The sequence below is a fragment of the Scyliorhinus canicula genome, chromosome 4 (assembly GCF_902713615.1).
Source record: "Scyliorhinus canicula chromosome 4, sScyCan1.1, whole genome shotgun sequence".
Lineage (NCBI taxonomy): Eukaryota > Metazoa > Chordata > Chondrichthyes > Carcharhiniformes > Scyliorhinidae > Scyliorhinus > Scyliorhinus canicula.
This window is the reverse complement of record NC_052149.1, coordinates 89,798,922-89,823,487: the sequence shown is the minus strand read 5'-3', so window position 1 is coordinate 89,823,487 and position 24,566 is coordinate 89,798,922. Positions and strand designations below refer to the sequence as shown.

The 24,566-nt window shown below is 48.2% G+C and overlaps 1 protein-coding gene across 6 annotated transcripts in view; it reads left to right on the top strand.

The window, feature by feature from the left end:
* The window catches only part of LOC119964781 (dual specificity protein phosphatase CDC14A-like), a 274,575-nt gene that overhangs the window by 228,609 nt on the left and 21,400 nt on the right, over positions 1–24,566 (top strand). For all 6 annotated transcript variants that reach the window (XM_038794759.1, XM_038794760.1, XM_038794755.1 and 3 more), the window contains 2 exons: positions 2,406–2,453; positions 6,302–6,427. In XM_038794759.1, the coding sequence (XP_038650687.1) occupies positions 2,406–2,453; positions 6,302–6,427 (174 nt within the window). The remainder of the gene's footprint in view (positions 1–2,405; positions 2,454–6,301; positions 6,428–24,566) is intronic.

The following is a 24,566-nucleotide window of genomic DNA, read 5'->3' as shown; positions in this document are numbered from 1 at the left end:
TTTGCGAGGCACTTGGAGGCCTTGAGGAAGGAGGCGACGGCCGCATTGAAACCAATGGTGGAGGAGGCAATCGCCCCGGTGAGGGTAGCTGTGGCAAAGACATCGGCCGAGGTGAGAGAGCAGGGCAAGAAGATAAAGGAAGTGGAGGAGGCCGTAACACAGCATAGCGACCAGCTCACCTCGATGAGGGACGAGCTGCGGAGGGTGGTGGAGGTCAACAGAGGACTCCGAGCAAAACGTGAGGACTTGGAGAACCGCTCGAGGCGGCACAATTTGAGAATTGTGGGCTTGCCCGAAGGGACAGAGGGCCCAAGGCCAACACAATACTTCGCTAAGAAGTTGGCGGAGCTGATGGGGGAGGGTGAGAACCCCTCCCAGTACGAGCTAGACCGGGCTCATCGGTCATGAAGGCCAAAGTGAACGAGCCACCAAGAGCAGAAATTATCTGCTTCCATAAGTACTGCATGAAGGAGATGGTGTTAAGCTGGGCGAAGTTGAAGCGCGAAGTGCAGTGGGATGGTGCGGTAGTTCGGATCTACCAGGACTTGACGGTGGAGTTGGCAAAAAGACGAGCGGCGTTTGGGCGAGTGAAGGTGGCACTGTTCAAAAAGGGAGTGATTTGGTATGGTATACCCGGCGAAGCTGAGGGTAACATATGAGGCCAAAGACTTTTATTTCGAGTCAGCGGACACGGCTGAGGCGTTCGTGAGGGCAGAAGGCTTGGGACAGATGTGAGGAGCAGAGCTGGAAGAGAGACTGTGGACTGTGATTGGGGAACTGGAAAATGTATAAATGCTACAGCTTTCTGTTTACTGATGTGTATTGTAATTTACTTCTCTTTACATTGTTATAGAGTTCAAGTTAATGGTTGGGTTGATTGGCGTTCTGTGTTGCGACAGTTATATTTTATTTTAGTGAATTGTATGGGTTGGATTGGTGTTTTTTTTTGTTGCTCTGGGACTGGTGGGAGGGGACGATATATCTTGGCGGGAGCCACCCGCGCGAGCTAACTAAAGTCGGCTAGTGAACGGAGGTAAGGTGAGAGGAGGACTGCGGACATTGGAGCCTGGTTAGCAGGTTTCAATGGGCCTACGAGGCGAGCGAGGGGAGGGGAAGGGATTGATGCTGGGAGATGTTTTTTCAAGAGGAAATGTAGGGGGCGTTCTTGGGAGAGGAGGAAGAAATGGCATAAGAAGGATCCTTTAATTGCAGAGGCTGGTGTGGTGGAAAGTGAGTACAAGGGGGAACCTACCATGGCTCCGGGAGGGCGACGAAGAGGTGAGGGTAGAGGTTCAAGAAATGAGACGGACACAGTTAAGTGCCCTGTCAACATAACCATAACGAGGTGAGAATTCAGTCGAGGAAAAAAACAGACATGTCAGAAGCTCCATTTTCAAAGGTGCCATAACTAGAACAGATGACTCGGGCAGAGAAACTAGGAGAATGAGATGGAGTTCTTACAGGAAGTGAGGCAGTAGGAGCTGTAGTGAGGTACTGTGGTTGTCACTGGGTTTGGAATGAATATTGGTGGTCAGTCTATTGTCAGAAATGGAGACAGAGAGATCAAGGAAGGAAAGTGTCAGAGATGGATCATGTGAAGGTGAGAGGGATGGGAATCAGAAGCAAAGTAAAGAAATCTTTCCTGGTCCAGATGAAAGCATGAAACGGCAACGATTATAGCCATCAATGTAATGGAAAAGGAGTCGTGTGTGGAAGTGGGCCTGAGTAGGACTGGAACAATGAATGTTCCACATACCCCACAAAATGACGGGCCCATACGGGCACCATATCCACATCTTTTATTTGCAGGAAGTAAGATAATAATAGCTTATTGTCACAAGTAGGCTTTAATGAAGTTACTGTGAAAAGCCTCAATGCAATATCCGCCCTCCCCCCACCCCACCTGAGGATAAAAGTAGTATGTGTACATGTACTATTGAATGATTTGGCTTTGTTATAATGCAGCTACTGCACAAATAAGGATCTTGTTACAAAAAATAAGCTTTAGTTTGTCTTTCCTGTCCTTTCATCTTGTTCCCTGAAGTAGGGTCTCACTTTTTTCTTTTAGAAATAATTGTTACAATTTACATAAAGAAGCGCAGTTGAAGTGGAAAAGATGACTTAACGTGTTTGCTAATATTTCTTCAAAGGTGACTACTGTGTATGTTACAGTGATCAAAGAACTGCTTTTCGTCTATTTTCAAAACTGATTTAACTAATCTAGTTAACTGATTTAGCAGAGACTAATGATCAGTTGCTCGTTTTCCTGTTTGTAGTAACATTGGAACAAAGCAATGATATCCAAACATGGATCTGAATTTTAATTTTTGCTAAATGTTTATTATTCTGAAAATTTATTTTCAAATCCATTAACTGACTATTTATTCATTAATATGCTGTTAAAGGTTAGATGATATGAAAATCCATTCGAGATCTCCTTCACAACCATTCAGGTAAGCAGGCATGTTTAATTTTTGTACTTTATCCATGTTTTTGAATGGAAATGCAAGTAAATGTGGAAATGATTGGTTTTGAATACCACGAAAAAAGTGGATAGCTAGTTGAACTCTTTATTTGTATTAAAAAAATACTAGCTTGCCTCCAATTGGCCAAAGATGATTAAAAGTGATTGAATTTCTCACAAATTATGTAAAGACATCTTTTCTGTATGTTTGTGTTCCCTCAGCAAAATTTGAAAATTACATTTCAGGAAAAAGTACAAAGTATTGACACTTATAAATTTTAAAAAAAAATATTGGGCAGGATTTTACAGACTCCACCAGCATACTTGAAGGCAGCAGGTTGGGTCGGCTCTTAAAAGTGAAACGGATGGCTTGCTTGTTACCTTCCTGTCCACCCCTGACCTGACCTCATATTTACAGCAAATAAGTAAAGCATCAGACAACCCAGCACCTTGTCAATTACTGGCCACTTAAAAGACCTAATTTTACCTCCACCCCTCTAGGAAGGAGGGTAACACCTTTGTTGTGGGGGTGGAATCCCTTGTACCTCTCAGAGTTAAGACCCCAAAGATCGTACCTACCTCCTCCCCCCATCTGACTTCTTCGCCCTGCACCCACCCCTTCACTGGGATCATCCCCGTGACACCTTTTAGGAGACTGCTCGAAGTCCCAGCCATACCCACTACTCTATTCTGTCATTGCTGGGATTACAGAACTGCCGGTCAATAAGTGCAGCAGCTCTCTAGGGTAGGACTTCCTCTCAGACAGGGAGCAGAAGTTGCACCCTGACTAAATTGAGGCTGCCTCCAACGTAATATTGCTGCAAGTAAGCTGGGGTCGGCTGAGTGCCGACTTTTCAGTCGGAGGGCAGGGGGCAGGGAATGCTGTTTTTTTTTTTAATCTAGTTGGAGCAAAAATCTAAATTTTTCATTGGAATTGTACCAAGGTGGTTAAAATTTACAGCATTTATGGGAACAGTGGCATGTTGCATGTGGCATGTTCCTTGAAGGGCAGCACGGTAGCATGGTGGTTAGCATAAATGCTTCACAGCTCCAGGGTCCCAGGTTCGATTCCCGGCTGGGTCACTGTCTATGCGGAGTCTGCACGTCCTCCCCGTGTGTGCGTGGGTTTCCTCCGGGTGCTCCGGTTTCCTCCCACAGTCCAAAGATGTGCGGGTTAGGTGGATTGGCTATGCTAAATTGCCCGTAGTGTCCTAAAAAGTAAGGTTAAGGGGGGTTGTTGGGTTACGGGTATAGGGTGGATACGTGGGTTTGAGTAGGGTGATCATGCACAACATCGAGGGCCGAAGGGCATGTTCTGTGTTGTACTGTTCTATGTTCTATCATTGCTCGGCACAACATCGAGGGCCGAAGGGCCTGTTCTGTGCTGTACTGTTCTATGTTCTAGTGAGTACCAAAGTCCCCATAAAGCATTGATCATGTTGGGGGAAGCCCCCATAAAGCATTGATCATGTTGGGGGAAAGTTATGTCGCCATTTTTAAACTACCAGACCCATTAAACAACACTTTTCACGACCACCGGATTACAGCCAATGGAATACTTTTTTGAAATGTAGCCACCACTGTAATGTAGGAAATGCAACGGCCAATTTATGTACCGCAAACTCCCACATGCAACATTGTTATAAGGCAAGAGGACCCGGGTTCGATCCCGGCTCTGGGTCATTGTCCATGTGGAGTTTGCACATTCTCCCCGTGTTTGCGTGGGTTTCGCCCCCAAACCCAAAGATGTGCAGGCTAGGTGGATTGGCCATACTAAATTGCCCCTTAATTGGGAAAAAAAAATTGGGTACTTTAAATTTATAAAAACAAAAAAAACATTTGCTCTTAAACTCTATGCCTCAGCTAATTGAGGCAAGTATACCATATGCCTTCTTAACCACTGTATCCACCTGCTCTGCCAACTTCAGGGACCGGTGTACATACGCACCAAGGACCCTCTGATCCTCTGTGCTTCCCAGGGTCCTGTCATTTATCATGTATTCCCTTGTTTTGTTTGTCCTGCCCAATTGCATCACCTCACACTTATGTGGATTGAATTCCATTCGCCACTGATCAGCTGATCTGACCAGCCCGTCTCTATCCTCCTGTAATGGAAGGCTATCCCCCTCACTATTTACCTGTCCACCAATTTTCGGATCATCCGTAAATCTACTAATCAGCCCTCCTACATTCATATCCAAATCATTTATGGAAACCACAAACAACAAGGGCCCCAACACTGATCCCTGCAGGATCCCACTGGACTCAGACTTCCAGTCAGAAAAACACCCCTCGACCATCACCCTCTGCTTCCTGCCACTCAGCCAATTTTAAATCCAATTTGCCAAATTTCCTTGGATCCCATGGGCTCTTACCTTCGCTGTCAGTTTTCCATGTGGACCTTATCAAAAGCCTTACTGATGTCCAAGTAGACTACGCCAAAAGCATTTCCCTCATCTTCGCACCTAGTTACCTCTTCGAAAAACTCAATCAAGTTGGTCAGACATTACCTCCTCTTAACAAAACCATGCTGACTGTTTTTGATTAATTCCTGCTTCTCCAAATGCAGATTAATTCCAGCTTCTCCACATTCTGTCGCTCAGAATTGCTTCCAATAGTATCCCCACCACAGAGGTTAGACTGCTGACCTGTAGTTTCCTGGTTTCCCTTCCTCCGTTCTTGAATAATGGCACCACATTGGCTATCCTCTGGCACCTCTCCTGTGGTCAGAGGGGAATTGAAAATTATTGTTATTGCTCCTGCTATTCCCTCCCTTGCCTCACTCAGCAGCCTGGAATACGTTTCATCTGGCCCTGCAGACTTGTCTACTTTTAAGCCTGCCAGACTACTCTGAACTTCCTCTCTGTCTATGTTAATCTCTTTAATTTAATTACAGTCCTTCTCCCTGATTTCTATACCCACACTGTCCTTCTCACAAGTGAGCACTGACACAAAGTATTTATTTCGAACCCTACCTACATCCTCCGGCTCCATACACCAATTACTGCTGTGGTCCTTAATGGGCCCTACTCTTCCCTAGCTATCCTTTTACCCTAATGTACTTGTAAAGCAATTTAGGATTTTTCTTTATTTTATCTGGCAGTATCCTTTCATGTCCCCTTCTTGCTCTCCTAAATTCCTTTGTAAGTTCCCTCTTGCACATTCTATAAGCCTGTAGGGCTTCTGCTGTTTTGAGCCCTCGATATCTGCCACAAACTTCCCTTTTTCTCCTGATCCAATTCTGTATATCCCTCGATATCCAGGGTTCACTGGATTTGTTGATCCCACCCTTTTTTCTTGACTGGAACATGTTGGCCCTGTACTCTCCCTATTTCCTTCTACGCGTCCCACTGTTCTGTCACAGGTTTACTGAAAAGTGTCTTCTCCCAGTCCACTCTGGCCAAATCATATTCTTAATCTTTCTTAATCTCTTATTATCACAAGTAGACTTACATTAACACTGCAATGAAGTTACTGTGAAAAGCCCTTAGTCGCCACATTCCAGCACCTGTTCGGGTGCACAAATGGAGAATTCAGAATGTCCACATGACCTAACAGCCCGTCTTTTGGGACTTCTGGGAGAAAATTGGAGCACCCGGAGGAAACCCACGCAGACACAGGGAGAGCGTGCAGACTCCACACAGACAGTGATCCAATCTGGAAATCGAACCTGGGACCCTGGAGCCGTGAGGCAACAGTGTTAACCACTGGATCATGCGAATCATCCTAAAGCTTAGTTTTAGAAAATAAATATATTGAATCATAGAGCAAATATTATCCACTCTGAACTCGACTATGGTAATTCAAGGTTGTTTAATTTTGTTTCTGATTTAACAGAGTCAATTCTTCAGGCACTACCCAAGGATCAATGTCACCTCTGAAATCTTCAAAGATCTCAATGAATTACCCAAGTGTTAGAAGGATTAGCAGAGTTTCCATGCCCATGACCAGTAATCTAAAAAGGTGATATTTTTGTTTATTAATGTTACTTTAAAAATACTGTTTCAAACTTTTAATTGCATAGCATAGGAACTTAGAAACATTTTGCCTTCCCTTTATTGTAATACAATTAAATTTGCTTTCCAATTTGATTTTTTAAAACCTGAATAATTGCTACTTGGTCTTTTATTATCTGGTGGTGAGCTGCCTTCTTTAACCATTGCAATCCCTGAGGTGTAGGTTCACTCAGTGCTGTTGGGAGGGGGTTCCAGGATTTTGACTCGGTGACAGTGAAGGAACAGTGATATATTTCTAAGTCAGCATGGTGAGCAACTTGGAGGGGAACCTCCAATTGGTGGTGTTCCCAGTTATCTGATGCTTTTATGGTTCGTGGTGGTAGGTAGTGGTCATGGATTTGGAAGGTGCTGTCTAAGGAGCCTTGGTGAGTTCCTACAGTGCATCTTGTAGATGGTGCACATGGCTGCCACTATTCATTGGTGGTGGAGGAATTGAATCTTTGTGAATGGTGTAGCAATCAAGCAGGCTGCTTTGTCCTGGATGGTGCTGAGCTTCTTGACTGTTGTTGGAACTGCACTCATCCAGGCAAGTGGAGAGTATTCCAGTACACTCCTGATTTTTGCCTTATAGATGGTGGACAGGCTTTGGGAATCGGGAGGTGAGTTACTCACTGCAGGATTTCTAGCATTTGACCTGCTCTGGTAGCCACAGTACTTGTATGGCTAATCCAGTTACTTTTCTGGGCAATGGTAACTCCCAGGATGTGATAGTAGGGGATTCAGCGATGGTAGTGTCATTGAATGTCATGGGACGATAGTTAGATTCTCTCTTGTTGGAGATGGTCATTACCTGGCACTTGTGTGGCAGAAACATTATTTGCCACTTGTCAGCCCAAGCCTGGATATTGTCCGGGTCTTGCTACATTTGCACATGGACTGCTTCAGTATCTGAGGAGTCAAGAATGGTGTTGAACATTATGCAGTCATCTGCAAACATCCCCACTTCTGACCTTATGATGAAAGGAAGGTCGTTGCTGAAGCCATGTTTGGGCCTTGGACACTATCCTGAGGAACTCATGCAGTGATTTGCTTTTGTGGCTGTCATGACTTCAACCTGTGGAGGGCTTTCCCCCTGATTTCCATTGACTTGTTTTGCTAGGGCTCCTTGAAGTCATACTCGGTCAAATGGTGTAATGAGGTCAGGAGCTGAGTGACCATGGCCAACCCAAATGCACGTCCGTGAGCAGATTATTGCTGAGCAACTGCCGCTTCATGCCTCTATTGATGACCCCTTCCATCACTTTACTGGTGATCGAGATTAGCTAATGGGGAGGTAATTCGCTGGGTTGCACTTGTCCTGTTCCTTGTGTACAGGACATACCTGGGAAATGTTCCATATTGCCAAGTACATGCCAGTGTCGTAGATAACTGGGAGCATGACATGTCTGGAGAACAAGTCTTTAGTACTATTGCCGAAATATTGTCAGGGCCCATAGCCTTTGCAGTATCCAATGCCTTCAGCCATTTCTTGACATCATTTGGAGGGAATCAAATTGTCTGAAGATTAGTACCTGTGATGCTGGGGACCTCCAGAGGAGACTGAGATGGATCATCCAGTTGGCACTCCTGGCTTAAAATGGTTGCGAATGCTTCAGACTCGCCTTTTGCACTGATGTTCTGGACTCCTCCATCATTTGAGGATGGGGAAATTTGTGGCGCCTCCTTCTGCAATTAGTTGTTTAATTATCCAGCGCTATTCACAGTTGGATGTAGCAGAACTGCAGAGCTTAGATCTGATCTGTTGGTTGTTGAAGTGCTTAGCTCTGTCTATCACTTGATGCTTATTATATTTGGCGCTCAAGTAGTCCTGTGTTGTAGGTTCACCAGGTTGACACCACCTGTTTAGGTATGCCTGATGTTGCTCTTGGCATACCCTCCTGCACTCTTCAGTGAACCAGGGTTGATCCCCTGGCTTAATGGTAATGGTAGTGGGGTGATATGCAGGGCCACGAGGTTACATATTGCAGCTGAGTACAATTCTGCTGCTGCTGATGGCCCACAGCACCTCATGGATCCCCAGTCTTGAGTTGCTAGATCCAAGTTCATCCCAATTCACATAGTGGTAGTGCCACACAACACGATGGAGGGTATCCTCAATGTGAAGATAGGACTTTGTCTTCACGAGGGCTGTGCTGTGGTCACTCCTACCGATACGGTCATGGACAAGTGCATCTGTGACAGGCAGGTTAGTGAGGATGAGATCAAGTATGTATTCCCGAGGCGGCATGTGGCGCAGTGGTTAGCACTGGGACTATGGCGCTGAGGACCTGGGCTCGAATCCTGTTCCTGGGTCACTGTCATACTGTGTGGAGTTTGCACATTCTCCCCGTGTCTGCATGGGTTTCACCCCACAACCCAAAGATGTGCTGGTTAGGTGGATTGGCCACGCTAAATTGCCCCTTAATTGGAAAAGAAAAATAATTGGGTACTCTTTATATTAAAAAAAACTTATTTAAGTACGAGTTTCCCTCTTTGTGGTTTGCTCACCACCTGCCGCTGTCCCAGTCTAGCAGCTATGTCCTGTAGGACCCGGCCAGCTCTGCCTGTAGTGGTACTGCCGAGACACTCTTGGTGCTGGTCATTGAAGTCCCCCACCCAAAATACATTCTGCACCTTTGCCACCCTCCGTGCTTCCTCAAGTGGTGCTCAACATGGAGGGGTACTGATTCATCAGCTAAGGGGGACGGTACATGGTAATCAGCAGGAGGTTTCCTTGCCCATGTTTGACTTGGTGCCATGCGACTTCATGGGCAACTCCTTCCCAACTGTATACCACTGTGCTGCCACATCTGCAGGGTGTGTCCTGCCAGTGAGACAGGACATACTTTGGAATGGTGATGGTGGGACATTATCTGTCAGGTATGATTCAGTGAGTATGATTATGTCAGGCTGTTGCTCAACTAGTCTGTAGACAGCTTTTCCAATTTTGGCACCAAGTCCCCAGATGTTCATAAGGAAGACTTTGCACGATTGACAGGGCTGTATTTGCCATTGTTGTTTCTGGTGCCTAGGTCGATGCCGGGTGGTCCATCCGGTTTTGTTCCTTTTTTGTTTCCTTTTGTAGCAATTGAATACACCAGGGTGGCTTGCTGGGCCTTTAAAAGTCAGCCCCATTTCAGTGGGTCTGGAGTCAGGTACAGGCCAGACCAGGTAAGAATGGCAGGTTTCCTTCCCTAAAGGACAGTAGTGAACCAGTTGGTTTTTTTGATCGTTTCATGGCCATCATAGACTTTGGTTGAGTTTAAATTCCACCATCTGCCGTGTGGGATTTGAGGCGGGTCCCTAGAGCATTACCATAAAACCATAAGACAGAGGAGCTGGTTTAGCTCACTGGGCTAAATCGCTGGCTATTAAAGCAGGCCAGCAGTAAGGTTCGATTCCCGTACCAGCCTCCCCGGACAGGCGCCGAAATGTGGCGACTAGGGGCTTTTCACAGTAACTTCATTGAAGCCTACTCGTGACAATAAGCGATTTTCATTCATTTCATTTCAGCAGAATTAGGCCACTTGGCCCATCGGGTCTGCTCTGCCTAATCATGGCTGATCTGTTTCTCGTCCCCAGTCTCCTGCCTTCTCCCATAACCCCTGGTCCCCTTATTAATCAAGAATCTATCTATCTCTGTCTTTTTTATTAAACAAACATTTTCTTGAGGTATTTATGGTTTTATAACAACAAAATAAACAATGTACATGGAAATATAAACATAGTGCAAAAGCCGCCTTCCTCCCTCACAGGTCCCACCTTTACTAACCCGCTACTCTAAACTAACCTAACCCCCAACGTTCCGACCCCCCCCCCCCCCCCCCCTTCTGCTGACAGTTAATGTTCCCCACAGAAGTCGACGAACGGCTGCCACCTCCGGGCGAACCCTAACATTGACCCTCTCAAGGCGAACTTAATTTTCTCCAAACAGAGAAAGCTAGCCATGTCAGTTAGCCAGGTCTCCGTCTCAGGCGCTTTGGGTCCTTCCAAGCTAATAGTATCCATCTCCGGGCTACCAGGGAAGCAAAGGCTAGAACATCTGCCTCTTTCTCCTCCTGGATTCCCGGGTCATCCAACACTCCGAAAATCGCCACCTCTGGACTCAGTGCCACCCTTGTTTTCAACACTTTGGACATAACCTCACAAACCCTGCCAGAATCCCCTAAGCTTTGGGCATGCCCAGAACATATGGACATGGTTCACTGGCCCTCCTGCACACCTTGCGCACCTATCTTCTACCCCAAAGAACCTGCTCATCCAAGCCACTGTCATGTTAGCCTGGTGAACGACCTTGAACTGTATCTGAGCCTGGCACATGTTGTGGACGCGTTGACTCTACTCAACGCATCTGCCCAGAGACATCCTCTATCTCTCCTCTTAACTCCTCTTCCCACTTGCGTTTTAACTCGGTCTGCGTCTCCTCTGACCCCATAAATTCCTTGTGAATATCTGAAACCCTCCCTTCTCCCACCCACATTCTGGAAACTACCCTGTCCTGTATCCCCCTTGGCGGCAGGAGCAGGAAGGTTGAGGCCTGCCTGCGTAGGAAGTCCCACACCTGCAGGTACCTAAACTCATTTACTCTCGTCAATCCAAATTTCTCCTCCAGCTCCCTCAGGCTAGTAAAGCTCCCCTCCATAAACATATCTCCCATCCTCTCAATCCCTGCTCTCTGCCATCTCGGGAACCCTCCATCCAGTCTTCCTGGGGCAAACCGATGATTATTACAGATTGGAAACCATACCGATGCTCCCTCCGCTCCCACATGCCTCCTCCATTGCCCCCAGACTCAGGGCCACCACCACCATGGGGCTGGTGGAGTACCGTGCCGGCAGGAACAGCAGAAGCGGCGTTACCAGTGCCCCCAAACTAGTGCCCTTGCATTGTCGCTTCCACATGCTCCCACACCGACCCTCCCCCCAGCACCCACTTCCTAATCATGGCAATATTCGCCACTAATAATTACTAAAGTTCGGCAGAGCCAGCCCGCCCTCCCCCGGCTCCACTGCAGCATCGTCCTTTATTATCTATCTCTATCTTAAAGATACTCCGTGACTTGGCCTCCACAGCCTTCTGCAGCAATGAGTTCCACAGATTCATCACCTTCTGGCTGAAGAAATTCCTCATCTCTGTTTAGAAGGCTTGTCCCTTCAGTCTGAGGCCTGTGCCCATGGGTTCTAGTTTCTCCTACTTGTGGAAATATCCTCTCCACGTTCACTCTATCTAGGCCTCTCAGTAACCTGTAAGTTTCAATGAGATCCCCTCCCCCTCATAAACTCCATTGAATACAGACCCAGAGTTCTCAACCGCTCCTCACATGACGAGCCCTTCATTCCAGGGATTGTTCTTGTGAACCTCCTCTGGACCCTCTCCAAGGCCAGCACAGGATTCCTTAATTACGGGGCCCAAAACCGCTCACAATACTCCAAATAGGGTCAGACCAGAGCCTTAAGACCATCAGGAGTATATCCCTACTCTTGTATTCTAGCCCTCGCGACATGAATGCTAACATTGCATTTGCCTTCCTAACTGCCAACTGAACCTGCATGTTAACCTTTAGAGAATCCTGAACTAGGACTCCTAAATCCCTTTGTCCTTCAGATTTCTGAAGCCTTTTCCCATATAGAAAATAGTCGATGCCTCTATTCTTCCTACCAAAGTGCACTACCTCATGCTATTCTACATTGTATTCCATCTGGAACTCTTTGCCCACTCTCCTGTCTCTCTCTCTCTCTATATATATATATATATATATATATATATATATTTTTTTTTTTTTTAATATATATATATATAATATACATCTTGTATCATCTGCAAACGTGGCAACAATGCCCTCAGTTTCTTCCAGATCATTCTTGTATATCGTGAATAGCTGTGGTCCCAACACTGACCCCTGTGGAAAACCACTAGTCACTGCCATTCTGAAAAGGACCCCTTTATCCTCACTCTCTGCCTTCTGTTAGTCAACCAATCCTCTATCCATGCTGGTACCTTGCCCCTATCACAATGGCCTCTTAGCTTGACTAGTAGGATCCTATAATGTCAGAGGCTTTCTGGAAATCCAAATAGATCACATCCACTGGTTCTCCTCTGTCTAACTTCCTCGTTATTACAACAGATTTGTCAGACTTGGCCTCCCCTTGATGAATCCGTGCTGACTCAGTCCTATTTTACCATGCACTTCTAAATACTCTGCAATCTCATCCTCAATAACAGATTCAAGTCTTAACAACAACCAAAGTCAGGCTAACCAGCCTATACTTTCGTATCGTCTGCCTCCCGCCCTTATAAATTTTTATAAATTTAGAGTACTGAATTATTTTTCCCAATTAAGGGGCAATTTAGCATGACTAATCCACCTAACTTGCACATCTTTGGGTTGTGGGGGTGAAACCCACGCAGACACGGGGAAAATGTGCAAACTCCACACAGACAGTGACTCAGGGCCGGGATTCGAACCCGGGTGCTCAGCGCTGTAGGCCGCAATGCTAACCACTGTGCCACCGTTTTGCCCCTCCCTCCCTTAAACAGGAACGTTACATTAGCCATTTTCCAATCCTCTGGGACCCTCCCTGCCTCCAGTGATTCCTGAAAGATCATTACCGTGGGCAGCACGGTAGCATAGTGGTTAGCACAATTGCTTCACAGCTCCAGGATCCCAGGTTCGATTCCCGGCTGGGGTCACTGTGTGAAGTCTGCACGTTCTCCCCGTGTATGCATGGGTTTCCTCCGGGTGCTCCGGTTTCCTCCCACAGTCCAAAGATGTGCAGCTTAGGTGGATTGGCCATGCTAAATTGCCCTTAGTGTCCAAAATTGCCCTTAGTGTTGGGTCGGGTTACTGGGTTATGGGGATAGGGTGGAGGTTTGGGTAGGGTGCCCTTTCAAAGAGCTGGTGCAGACTCGATGGGCCGAATGGCCTCCTGCACTGTAAATTCTATCTATCAATGCCTCCACAATCTCCTCCAGAACCCTGGGTACAGTCAATGTATCCACCTACAGACCTTTCAATTTCCCCAGCACCTTGTTGATGGCCACTACATTCACCTCTGCCCCTGACTCTCTTGAAGTTCTGGTATGCCACTGGTGTCTTCCACTATGAAGACTGATGCAAAGTACATATTAGATTTCTCTGCCATTTCTTTGTTCCCTGTTACTACTTCTCCATCTTCATTTTTCAGTGGCCCAAAGTCCAATCTTGCCTCTCAGCTTTACTCTATCGAAAAAACTCTTGCAATCTTCTCTTATATTACTAGCTAGCCTACACTCATATTTTATCTTCTCCTCCCTTATTGATTTTTTAGTTGTCCTCTGCTTGCTTTCAAAGGCTTCCCAATCCACTGGCTTCCCCCTAATCCTTGCCACATTGTATGCTTTTTCCTTTGCTTTTATGCTGCCTTTGGCTTCCCTTGTCAGCGATGATTGACTTGTCCTCTCTTTAGCATGTTTCCTCCTCCTTGGGATCCTGAAAAGTCCCTGCCATTGCTGTTGAACTGTCTTACCTGTTGGGCTCCCCTTCCAATCAACTCTGGCCAGCTCCTCCTTCATGTCTTTGTAGTTACCTTTACTCAATTGTAAAACCATTACATCTGATTCCAGCTGCTCCCTCTCAAACTGCTGGGGAATTCTATCACTGCCTTCTAAGGGTTCCATCACCTTCGGTTCCCTCATCAAGTCTGCCTCATTACACATCACCAAATCCCAAAAACCATCTTGTAGACATTCCTTTTCTTGGGATCTGCTACCGACTGATTTTCCCAGTCTACCTGAAGTCCCCCATGATTATTGTACTTTTGCCATTCATTTTTTGTCTAAATCTTTTTATTCTCCTCATTTTCCACATTTTCATCAATAAACAACCAAAGAAAAAACAAACAAAAACATTTACAATCCCCCACACACAAATCACACCCCGGTCAATATACAGACCAAAACATCCATCCGTACATTCCAGGTAAAAAACACAAATTAACCATCAATCCATAAACAGTGTAACCAAAGACAATATCGCAACCCCCCCCCCACCAAACCCCAATGTTCAATGGCAACCAATTCACGGAAGTGCATAGTAAACAGCCCCCATGAATTGTGAAACTCTTCCTTCATCCTCTTCCGCTGAGACTTCACCTTCCCGAGAGTCACAGAAATTCAAGTAGGTCCCCTCGCCAAGCCATGTCACAGGATGGAGAGGCTAACCTCCACCAAACAGGACCCGTCTCCAGGAAAACAGCAAGGCCCCAGCCTTCGCCATCCTTCCAGTTGCCGAGCCGACCCTTCGACTCAACGGCAAATCTTCATTCACCCCCTTCTTCGCGGCAGATTTCCTTTGGATATCAGACATCCTTCTTCCTTGTGTCTTCCTGCACGTATTTAACGAAAAATTGCCCCTGGGACCGGGCATTAAATTATTAAACATCAAGCCTCGAGCAGGAGCCATCCAACGTGTGACCTCCGGAAGTCCCCGTAATATTGCCCTTCTTATTTGTCTTGTCTGTGTCATGATTTATTTTCTGCCCCACATCCTGAGTACTGCTAGGGGGCCTGTACATAGCACCCATCAGGATCTGTTTTCCTTTGTGATTTGTCAACTCTACCCACATAGATTGTACGCCTTCTGACCCTATATCGCTTCTAAGTTCATTTCTTACTAACAATGCAGCCCCGCGCCCTCTGTCCATCTGCCTGTCCTTTCGATAGGACACACAATCTTGCATATTTAGATCCTAGCTGATCCCCTTACAGCCACATCTCTGCGATGAACACAACATGATAGCCGCCAGTTTCAATGTGCGCAACAAGCTCATTTACCTTGTTTCGTATACTATAATAATAATCTCTATTGTCACAAGTAGGCTTACATTAACACTGCAATGAAGTTACCATGAAAAGCCCCCAGTCGCCACATTCCGTCGCCTGTTCGGGTACATGGAGGGAGAATTCAGAATGTCCAATTAACCTAACAGCATGTCTTTCGGAACTTGTGGGAGGAAACCGGAGCACCCGGAGGAAAGCCACGCAGACACGGGGAGAACGTGCAGACTCCGCACAGACAGTGACACAAGCCGGGAATCAAACTTGGGACCATGGTGCTGAAAAGCAACAGTGCTAACCACTGTGCTACCATGCCGCCCATACCTATGCACATTTAGGTGCAACACCTCCATCCTAAGTTGACTGCCCCCTTCTCATAGTTGTCTCCTTTTTTGCTCTGCCTGAAGTTGGATTCCTGCCGATTTCTATACTCTGCTCAATTACATGTTCTGGAAACGTTACTAACCTCTCCTGAGCCCTCGGCTCCTTTAAATCGTTTAAAGTCTTCATCATTAACCTGCACTCACACCTTCTACTTTAAACCCTTCCTCCCCTATTTAGTTTACCCTGGGTCTCTGGATTGCTAGTCCAGTGACAATACCACTGTGCCAGTGAAGTCTGGTCCTTGATATTCAACTTGAGTGTGTGCTTTATATATAGTTTGGCTACTTAAAAGATTTGTTACTGTGGAATATTGGTGTAGCACTGAGTTTTAAACTGAGTTATGCATCATCCAAATATAAGACAAATATAACAGGAAGATTTCAGATTTAATCCCTGGTTTCTGTGGTCTTGGATATAGTGGGGTGTAACATTAGTTTCTCAGGTTTTATTGGGCAGCAGAGGAATGAATTGACAGGCCAGAATTCCTGCTCCGATGTTGTCCAGTAACCAGGTTAGGACATAATTGAATCAAGTTAAAATCGTCTGTGGCAGATTGATAACCCCAGACTCATTAAGGCCTATGTGTAGTGAGGCTACTTCAACATGCTATTGGAGGGCAGGAGTCCTGTGTGATCAGATTCCAGTTGGCACGGTTTCTTCTGTTATTGTTACAAAATCACAAATACTTCAATAAAATGTTTTATAAAAAAAAAAAAATTCCAGTTGAAGATTAAAATTGAAGAAAGAAAAATAATAGGTTAGTTTGCAATTCCAAACTGACTGGCATAGTTTCCAGTGTATTTTTGCGGTTAACCCTGCCACTGTATTTGTTGCTCTTGTGTAAACCTACATATTGAAATATTTTTATATTGACAGGTAATTTTTGCTTCTCAACATCTCTAAAGCACTTCACATGCAATTTTACATATATATGTATATTATTTTAAGAATGATTACGTTCACAGCGTGGGGAAGCATGTTCTGATACAAAATTTGTGCACATGTAAGATTGAATTTGTACAGCAGAAGGACATTGCTGGTCCTTGTCTATTTGCAGGGGAGTTAGCCAGATGGAATGGGGAAAGATCACTTGTTGACGCTGCCCCTCCAGAAACCTTCATTGATCTGAGTTTTCCTTTTTCAATCTCTGCCTGCTCCCCACATGCTGTGCACAAAAAAAATGGTCTTCCAAAATTAGTCATACATCCAGTTAAATTTTCCTCCTCATTCACAGTTTCATCATGGAAGATTATGAATCCACATCTTGGTCTTTTTCAAAATGTTTTTTTGTAAAGCTTAAAAGTGCCAGTTTTGCCCTTTTGAGAGCTTTCAGGTTTATGAAGGTAATTAATGTCTGCTTCCTCAGGAAGTTTTAATTTTTTGTTTGAGGTTTATTTGTTAGGACCTGTATTGTTTGGTCAATCCTTTTCTGCAATTAACCTGATTTTCGACTTTGGTCAGTAACCCTCAATTTGATAAACTCCTTATTGTGCCTGGATTTTTCCAGGACCAGTTGAGTTGTATTTGAGTTGATCATCAGCTCACGATTTGTAGATTCTAGATGTGCTTGGATTTATAAAAGACATTTGATAAGCTACCACATCAAAGATTACAACACAAAATAATAGCTTATGGTGTAGAAGGTAACATATTAGCATGGATAAAAGACTAGATAGTAACAGGAAGCAGAGAGCAGGAATAAATAGGTCTTTTTCAGGTTGGTAAGTTGTAACTAGTGGGGTGTCACGGGGGTCAGCATTGATGTCTCCACTACTTACAATCTATATTCGTGACTGACTTGGATCAAGTATTCAAATGAATGGCAGCTAAATTTGTTGATTACACCAAGATAGGTAGGAAAGTAAGTTGTCAACAGGAGGTAGGGAGTCTGCAAAGGAGGTAAATAGGTCAAGTAGGCAAAAATTTGGCAGATGGCAGTATAATGTGGGAAAGTGTGAACTTGTCCACTTTAGCAGAAAAAATAAAAAGAATACAATTTAAATAGAGATTCCACAAGCTGGTGGTACAGAGAGATCTGGATATCCTGGTACATATTCCCAAAGTATGCTGGTACAGCACGTGATTAAGAAGGTAAATGGAATGTTGGTGTTTATTGCAAGTGGGATGGAATATAAAAATAGGGAAGTTATGCTGCAGCTGTATATTGGCTTGGTTAGACAACATCTATGGTACTGTGTACAGTTCTCGTCTCTTTATTTGAAAAGGGATATAACTGCATTAAAAGCTGGTCAGAGAATGTGCACCTTAACTCATTCCTGGGATGAAAGGCATATTCTCTGAGGAAAGGTAGACAGGTTGAGTCTATACCTATTAGAGTTTAGAAGAATGCGAGGTCATCTTATTGAAACATCCAAGATCCTGAGGGAACTTGATGGGATGGATACCAGGCAGTTATTTCCTCTTCTGGGAGAGACTAGAAGAAGGGGGCACAGTTTTAAAATTGGGGGGGAAGAGAAACATTTTCTTTTTTTTTGTAAATAATTTTTATTGGAATTTTTGAAAAATAAATATCAACAGAACAATAATAGCAATAACAATAATAAACACCCCTCCCCGGCACCCGTAACAACGCAGATAACAAACCCCCCCCCCCCCCCCCCCCCCCCCCCTCCCCACAAGCCCAATAGACAACAAAATAAATTAACAATAAGCAAATTAACTTAAACACTATCCCCCTAACCCCCTCCCCCCCCGGGTTGCTGCTGCTGACCTAGTTCCTTATCGTTGAGCCAGAAAGTCGAGGAAAGGCTGCCACCTCCTCAAGAACCCTTGTACCGACCCCCTCAGGGCGAACTTGACCCTCTCCAGCTTAATGAATCCCGCCATGTCATTAATCCAGGTCTCCACACTCGGAGGTCTTGCATCTTTCCACTGCAGCAAGATCCTCCGCCGGGCTACTTGGGACGCAAAGGCCAAAACATTGGCCTCTTTCGCCTCCTGCACTCCCGGCTCCACCCCAACCCCAAATATCGCAAGTCCCCAGCCTGGCTTGACCCTGGATCCTACACCCTCGACACCGTCCTCGCCACCCCCTTCCAGAACTCCTCCAGTGCCGGGCATGCCCAGAACATATGGGCATGGTTCGCTGGACTCCCCGAACACTTGACACACCTGTCTTCGCCCCCAAAGAACCTACTCATCCTAGACCCGGACATGTGGGCCCGGTGCAGCACCTTAAACTGGATGAGGCCAAGCCTCGCACATGAAGAGGAGGAGCTCACCTTCTCCAGGGCGTCCGCCCATGTCCCCTCCTCAATCTGCTCCCCCAGCTCCACCTCCCACTTAGCCTTCAGCTCCTCTACCGACGCCTCCTCCACCTCCTGCATCACCTGGTAGATGTCAGAGACCTTCCCATCTCCGACCCACAACCCCCGAAAGTACCCTATCCCTTACCCTGCGTGGGGGCAGCGAAGGGAACCCCTCCACCTGCCGCCTAGCAAACGCCTTGACCTGAAGGTACCTGAACATATTCCCCGGGGGGAGCTCAAACTTCTCCTCCAATTCACCAAGGCTCGCAAACCTCCCGTCAATGAACAGGTCTCCCAACTTCCTAATGCCCGCCCTGTGCCACCCCAGGAACCCGCCATCCATGTTCCCTGGGACAAACCGGTGGTTCCCCCGCAGCGGGGCCTCCACCGAGCCCCCACATCCCCCCTGTGTCGCCTCCACTGCCCCCAAATTTTGAGGGTAGCCGCCACCACCGGGCTCGTAGTGTACCTCGTTGGAGGCAGCGGCGCCGTTACCAGTGCCTTCAGGCTCGTGCCTCCACAGGACGCCATCTCCACCCGTTTCCATGCTGCCCCCTCCCCATCCATTACCCACTTGCGTACCATCGAGACATTAGCCGCCCAATAGTACCCAGAAAGGTTGGGCAGCGCCAGCCCCCCGCTATTCCTGCCCCGCTCCAAAAAGACCCTCCTTATCCTCGGAGTCCCGTGCGCCCAAACAAATCCCAGAATGCTGCTGTTCACCCTCCTAAAAAAGGCCCTCGGAATGAAAATGGGGAGGCACTGAAACAAAAACAAAAACCTCGGGAGCACCGTTATTTTAACGGACTATACTCTACCCGCCAACGACAGCGGCAGCATGTCCCACCGTTTAAATTCCTCCTCCATCTGCTCCACCAACCTGGTAAAATTGAGCTTGTGCAGAGTCCCCCAGCTCCTAGCCACCTGAACCCCCAGGTACCTAAAACTCCTCACTGCCCTCTTTAGCGGGAGCCTACTAATCCCCTCCTCCTGATCTCCCGGGTGTACAACAAACAGCTCACTCTTGCTCAGGTTCAATTTATAGCCCGAGAAACTCCCAAACTCAGCAAGAATCTCCATCACCTCCGGCATTCCCCCCACCGGGTCTGCTACATACAGCAGCAAGTAGTCCGCATACAGCGACACTTGGTGCTCCTCCCCACCTCGCACTAAACCCCTCCACCTCCCCGACTCCCTGAGAGCCATGGCAAGAGGCTCAATTGCCAACGCAAAAAGCAAGGGGGACAGAAGGCACCCCTGCCTCGTCCCACAGTGGAGCCTGAAGTACTCGGACCTCCTCCCATTTGTTGCTACACTCGCCATCGGGGCCTCGTACAGCAACCTCACCCATTTAATAAACTCCACCCCAAACCTGAACCTCTCCAACACCTCCCACAAGTACCCCCACTCAATCTTGTCAACGGCCTTATCCGCACCAATGCCACTACAATCTCCGCCTCTCCTTCTGCTGCCGGCATCATTATCACATTGAGCAGCCTTCGCACGTTGGTGTTCAGCTGCCTCCCCTTCACAAAACCCGTCTGATCTTCATGTACCACCCCCGGCACCCAGTCCTCTATTCTAGTGGCCAAGATCTTCGCCAGCAACTTGGCGTCTACATTCAGCAGTGAAATTGGCCTATATGATCCGCGCTGCAAGGGGTCCTTATCACGCTTCAGGATCAGGGAAATCAGCACCCGAGACATCTTCGGGGGCAAAACACATGCCTCGTTGATGGTCCTAACCAACAGGGGGCCCAGCAGGTCCGCGTATTTCTTATAAAATTCAACCGGGAACCCATCCGGTCCCGGCGCCTTCCCCGACTGCATGTGGCCAATCCCACTGACCAGCTCCTCCAACTCGATCGGCGCCCCCAGTCCCTCCACCTCCTCCTCCTGCACCCTTGGAAATCGCAGCCTGTCCAAAAAACTCTCCATTCCCCCTCCCACCGCCGGCGGCTCCGACCGGTACGGTTCCCTGTAAAAGTCTCTGAAGACCTCATTGACCTCTGCCCCCTGCCGCACCACGTTCCCACCCCTATCCTTCACTCCACCAATCTCCCTAGCCGCGTCCCGCTTGCGAAGCTGATGCGCCAGCATCCTGCTCGCCTTCTCTCCATACTCATAGACCGCTCCCTGCGCCTTCCTCCACTGTGTCTCCGCCTTCCTGGTGGTCAATAAATCAAACTTGGCCTGCAAGCTACGCCGCTCCCCCAGCAATCCCTCCTCCGGGGCCTCCGCGTACCTCCTATCTACACTCAACAGCTCCCCCACCAGTCTCTCCCTCTCTCTCCTCTCCCTATGGGCTCGGATGGAGATCAGCTCCCCCCCGAATCACTACCTTCAGAGCCTCCCACACCATCCCCACCTGGACCTCCCCAGTATCATTGACCTCGCGGTACCTCTCGATACATCCCCGAATCCTCCTACACACCTCCTCATCGGCCAACAACCCCACGTCCAGACGCCAAAGCGGGCGCTGGTCCCGCACCTCCCCCATCTCCAGATCCACCCAATGCGGAGCATGGTCCGAAATCGCAATAGCCGAATACTCGGCCTCCTCCACCCTCGGGACCAGTCGTCTAGACTTGCTACCAGACAAAGGTAGGTCAGGACAAGAGGGTAGGGCTGATGATGCGCAACCATCCCTCACTGTAATCCAATACAACAAGTCATGTTGATCATCCTTTTATTATCTGTTCTCTAATTTGTCACAAGCCCTGTACAGATGAGTGATTGATGTTAAAATATAGGCACAACAGTCCCCTACTCAGAACAAAGAAATCAATGCAGGAATAAACCCTGTGCACATGGGAGAAAAAAAGAGTACTCCCGAGCCCTTGGCCTCCCGAACCTCCAGGGATCCACTCCCCCCATCTGGTCCATAAACCCCCTCAACGCCTTGGCCGCCGCCGGCCTCCTGCCTGTCCTTGAACTAGAACGATCCAGTAGGGGATCCAGCAGCCCCCCCCCCCCCCCAATGATCAGGCCCCCCAGCTCCAGGCCAGGAATGCGGCCCAACATACGCCTCATGAAACCAGCATCATCCCAATTTGGGGCGTACACATTTACCAACACCACCCTCTCCCCCTGCAGCTTACCGCTCACCATCACATATCTGCCGCCACTATCAGCCACAACCTCAGATGCCTCAAACGCCACCCTCTTCCCCACCAGGATCGCCACCCCCCCCGGTTCTTCGAGTGGAGCCCTGAATGGAAAACCTGCCCCACCCATCCCTTCCTTAGACGGACCTGGTCCGCCACCTTCAGGTGGGTCTCCTGGAGCATGGCCACATCCGCCTTCAGATGCGAAAACACCCGGGCCCACTTAACCGGCCCATTCAACCCCCTCACGTTCCACGTAATCAGCCGGATCAGGGAGCACCCCGCCCCCCTCCCCCATTGACTAGCCATAGCCCATCGACTGTTCACCCCTGGCCAGCACCCATTTGGCCCGTTTCCCATGGAGATAGAACCTCACCCCGACCCGCACCAACTCCTCCCTGGCCAATCCAGCAGCAACCCGGTATCCCCGCCCCCCAAGGCTAGGACCCCTCCTAGCCGCGACGCTCCCTCCACAGTACTCCCGTGAGCCAGCTGACTTCTGCTGACCCCGGCAGCTCCCGCCCTAACTCCGACCCCTCCCGATATGATGACCCCCCTCCTCCCCTGCATCAGCTCCTTGGCACCGCTTCAGCGCGGGAAAACCGATCTGATAACCACGCCACTCGCCACCAGCTCCACCCCGTCGTCCCGCAGCGCGGGAAACCAGAGAAAAACCCGCGCTTTCACACTGCCCCACCCCACCAACGCAGCTCCCAAACAGCAGTCCCAACCCATTCACCAACTCCGTACAAACAAAGATACAGATCAACCACAAACCCCAATGCCCCCCACAAAACCATAACCAACATCGTCCGAAAGCGAGAGAAAAAACAGAAACAAACAGAATAGCCAGCAACAGCATAAACAGTGATACAGAAATAGAAAAACTCCCACAGCCCCCAATCTCTAGTTCGAGTCCAACTTTTCAGCCTGCACAAAGGCCCACGCTTCCTCCGGGGACTCAAAGTAGTAATGCCGGTCCTTGTAGGTGACCCACAGGCGCGCAGGCGACAACATGCCGAACTTCACCTGCTTTCCGTGGAGCACCGCCTTCGTCCGGTTAAACCCGGCTCTCCGCTTGGCCACCTCCGCACTCCAGTCCTGGTAGATACGCACTACCGAATTCTCCCACTTGCTACTCCTCACCTTGGCCCATCGCAGAACACACTCCCGGTCACTTAACCGATGGAACCGCACCAGCACCGCCCGCGGGGGTTCATTCGCCTTAGGCCGCCTGGCCAGTACTCTGTGGGCCCCAGGTCCGGGGCAGATGGAAGGATCCTGCCCCCACCAGCGAGTTCAGCATCACGGCCACATAGGCCGGCAGGTCCGACCCCTCCAGCCCCTCCTCGAGGCCCAGGATCCGCAGGTTCTTCCTCCGTGACCGAAACTCCATCTCCTCGAACCGATCTTGCCACTTTTTATGAAGCGCCTCGTGTATCTCCACCTTCCCCGTGAGGGCCGAAACCTCATCCTCGCGCTCAGAGGCCTGTTGCTGCAACTCAAGTATCGCTGCTCCCTGGGTTGTCTGGGTCTCCAGCAGCTTACTAGTCGTTACCTTCAGGGATTCCAACAACTCCTCTTTCAGCTCCGTAAAATAGCGCAGAAGGGCCGCCTGCTGCTCCTCCGCCCACTGCCTCCACTCCTCAGGGGCTCCACCGGCCGTCATTTTGTCCACCTTCCCCCGCTTTTCCAGGGGAGCTGCTGCCGTTTTTCTCCTCGCCCCACTCCGAGTCAGCACCATAAATCCCGGGGGGTTTTGCTCCAGACCCCTTTATCCACCGGGAATCGTCGAATCAGCGCCGTTTGGGGCCCTTAAAAGAGCCCACAAGTCCTATTAAAGCGGGAGCTGCCGAACGTGCGGCTTAGCTCCGCATAGCCGCAACCGGAAGTCTCGAGAAACATTTTCTGAGCTTCGTTAGTCTGTGAAATTCTCTTCCATAGAAAGCAGTGGAGGATGGGTCATTGCGTTTATTTAGTCTGAATTAGATAGTTGATGGGAATCGAGGGTTATGTGGGGAAGACAGGAAAGTGGAGTTAAGACCATAATCCGATACACTATGCTCTTATGAATGGCAGAGCAGGCTTATATGGTCAAATGGCCGCCTACTGCTCCCATCGTGCCCGTAGGGTGGCACCATAGCACAGTGGTTAGCACTGTTGCTTTAAAGCGCCAGGGACCTGGGTACGTCACTGTCTGTGCGGAGGCTGCACGTTCTACCCGTGACTGTGTGGATTTCCTCCGGGTGCTCCTGTTTCCTCCCACAGTCCAAAGATGTGCAGGTTGGGTGGATTGGCCATACTAAATTGCCCTTGGTGTCCAAAAGAAAAGGTTAGGTGGGATTACTGGGTTACGGGGATACGGTAGAGGTGTGGGCTTGGGTAGGGTGCTCTTTCCAAGGGCTAGTACAGACTTGATGGGCCAAATGGCCTCCTGCTGCACTGTAAATTCTATGAAATCCTCAGTTCCTATTACTAAGCCCAGGAGTGAACCCATCTTTTTGGTGAGTATTAAGGAAAATTTAAAGAAATAA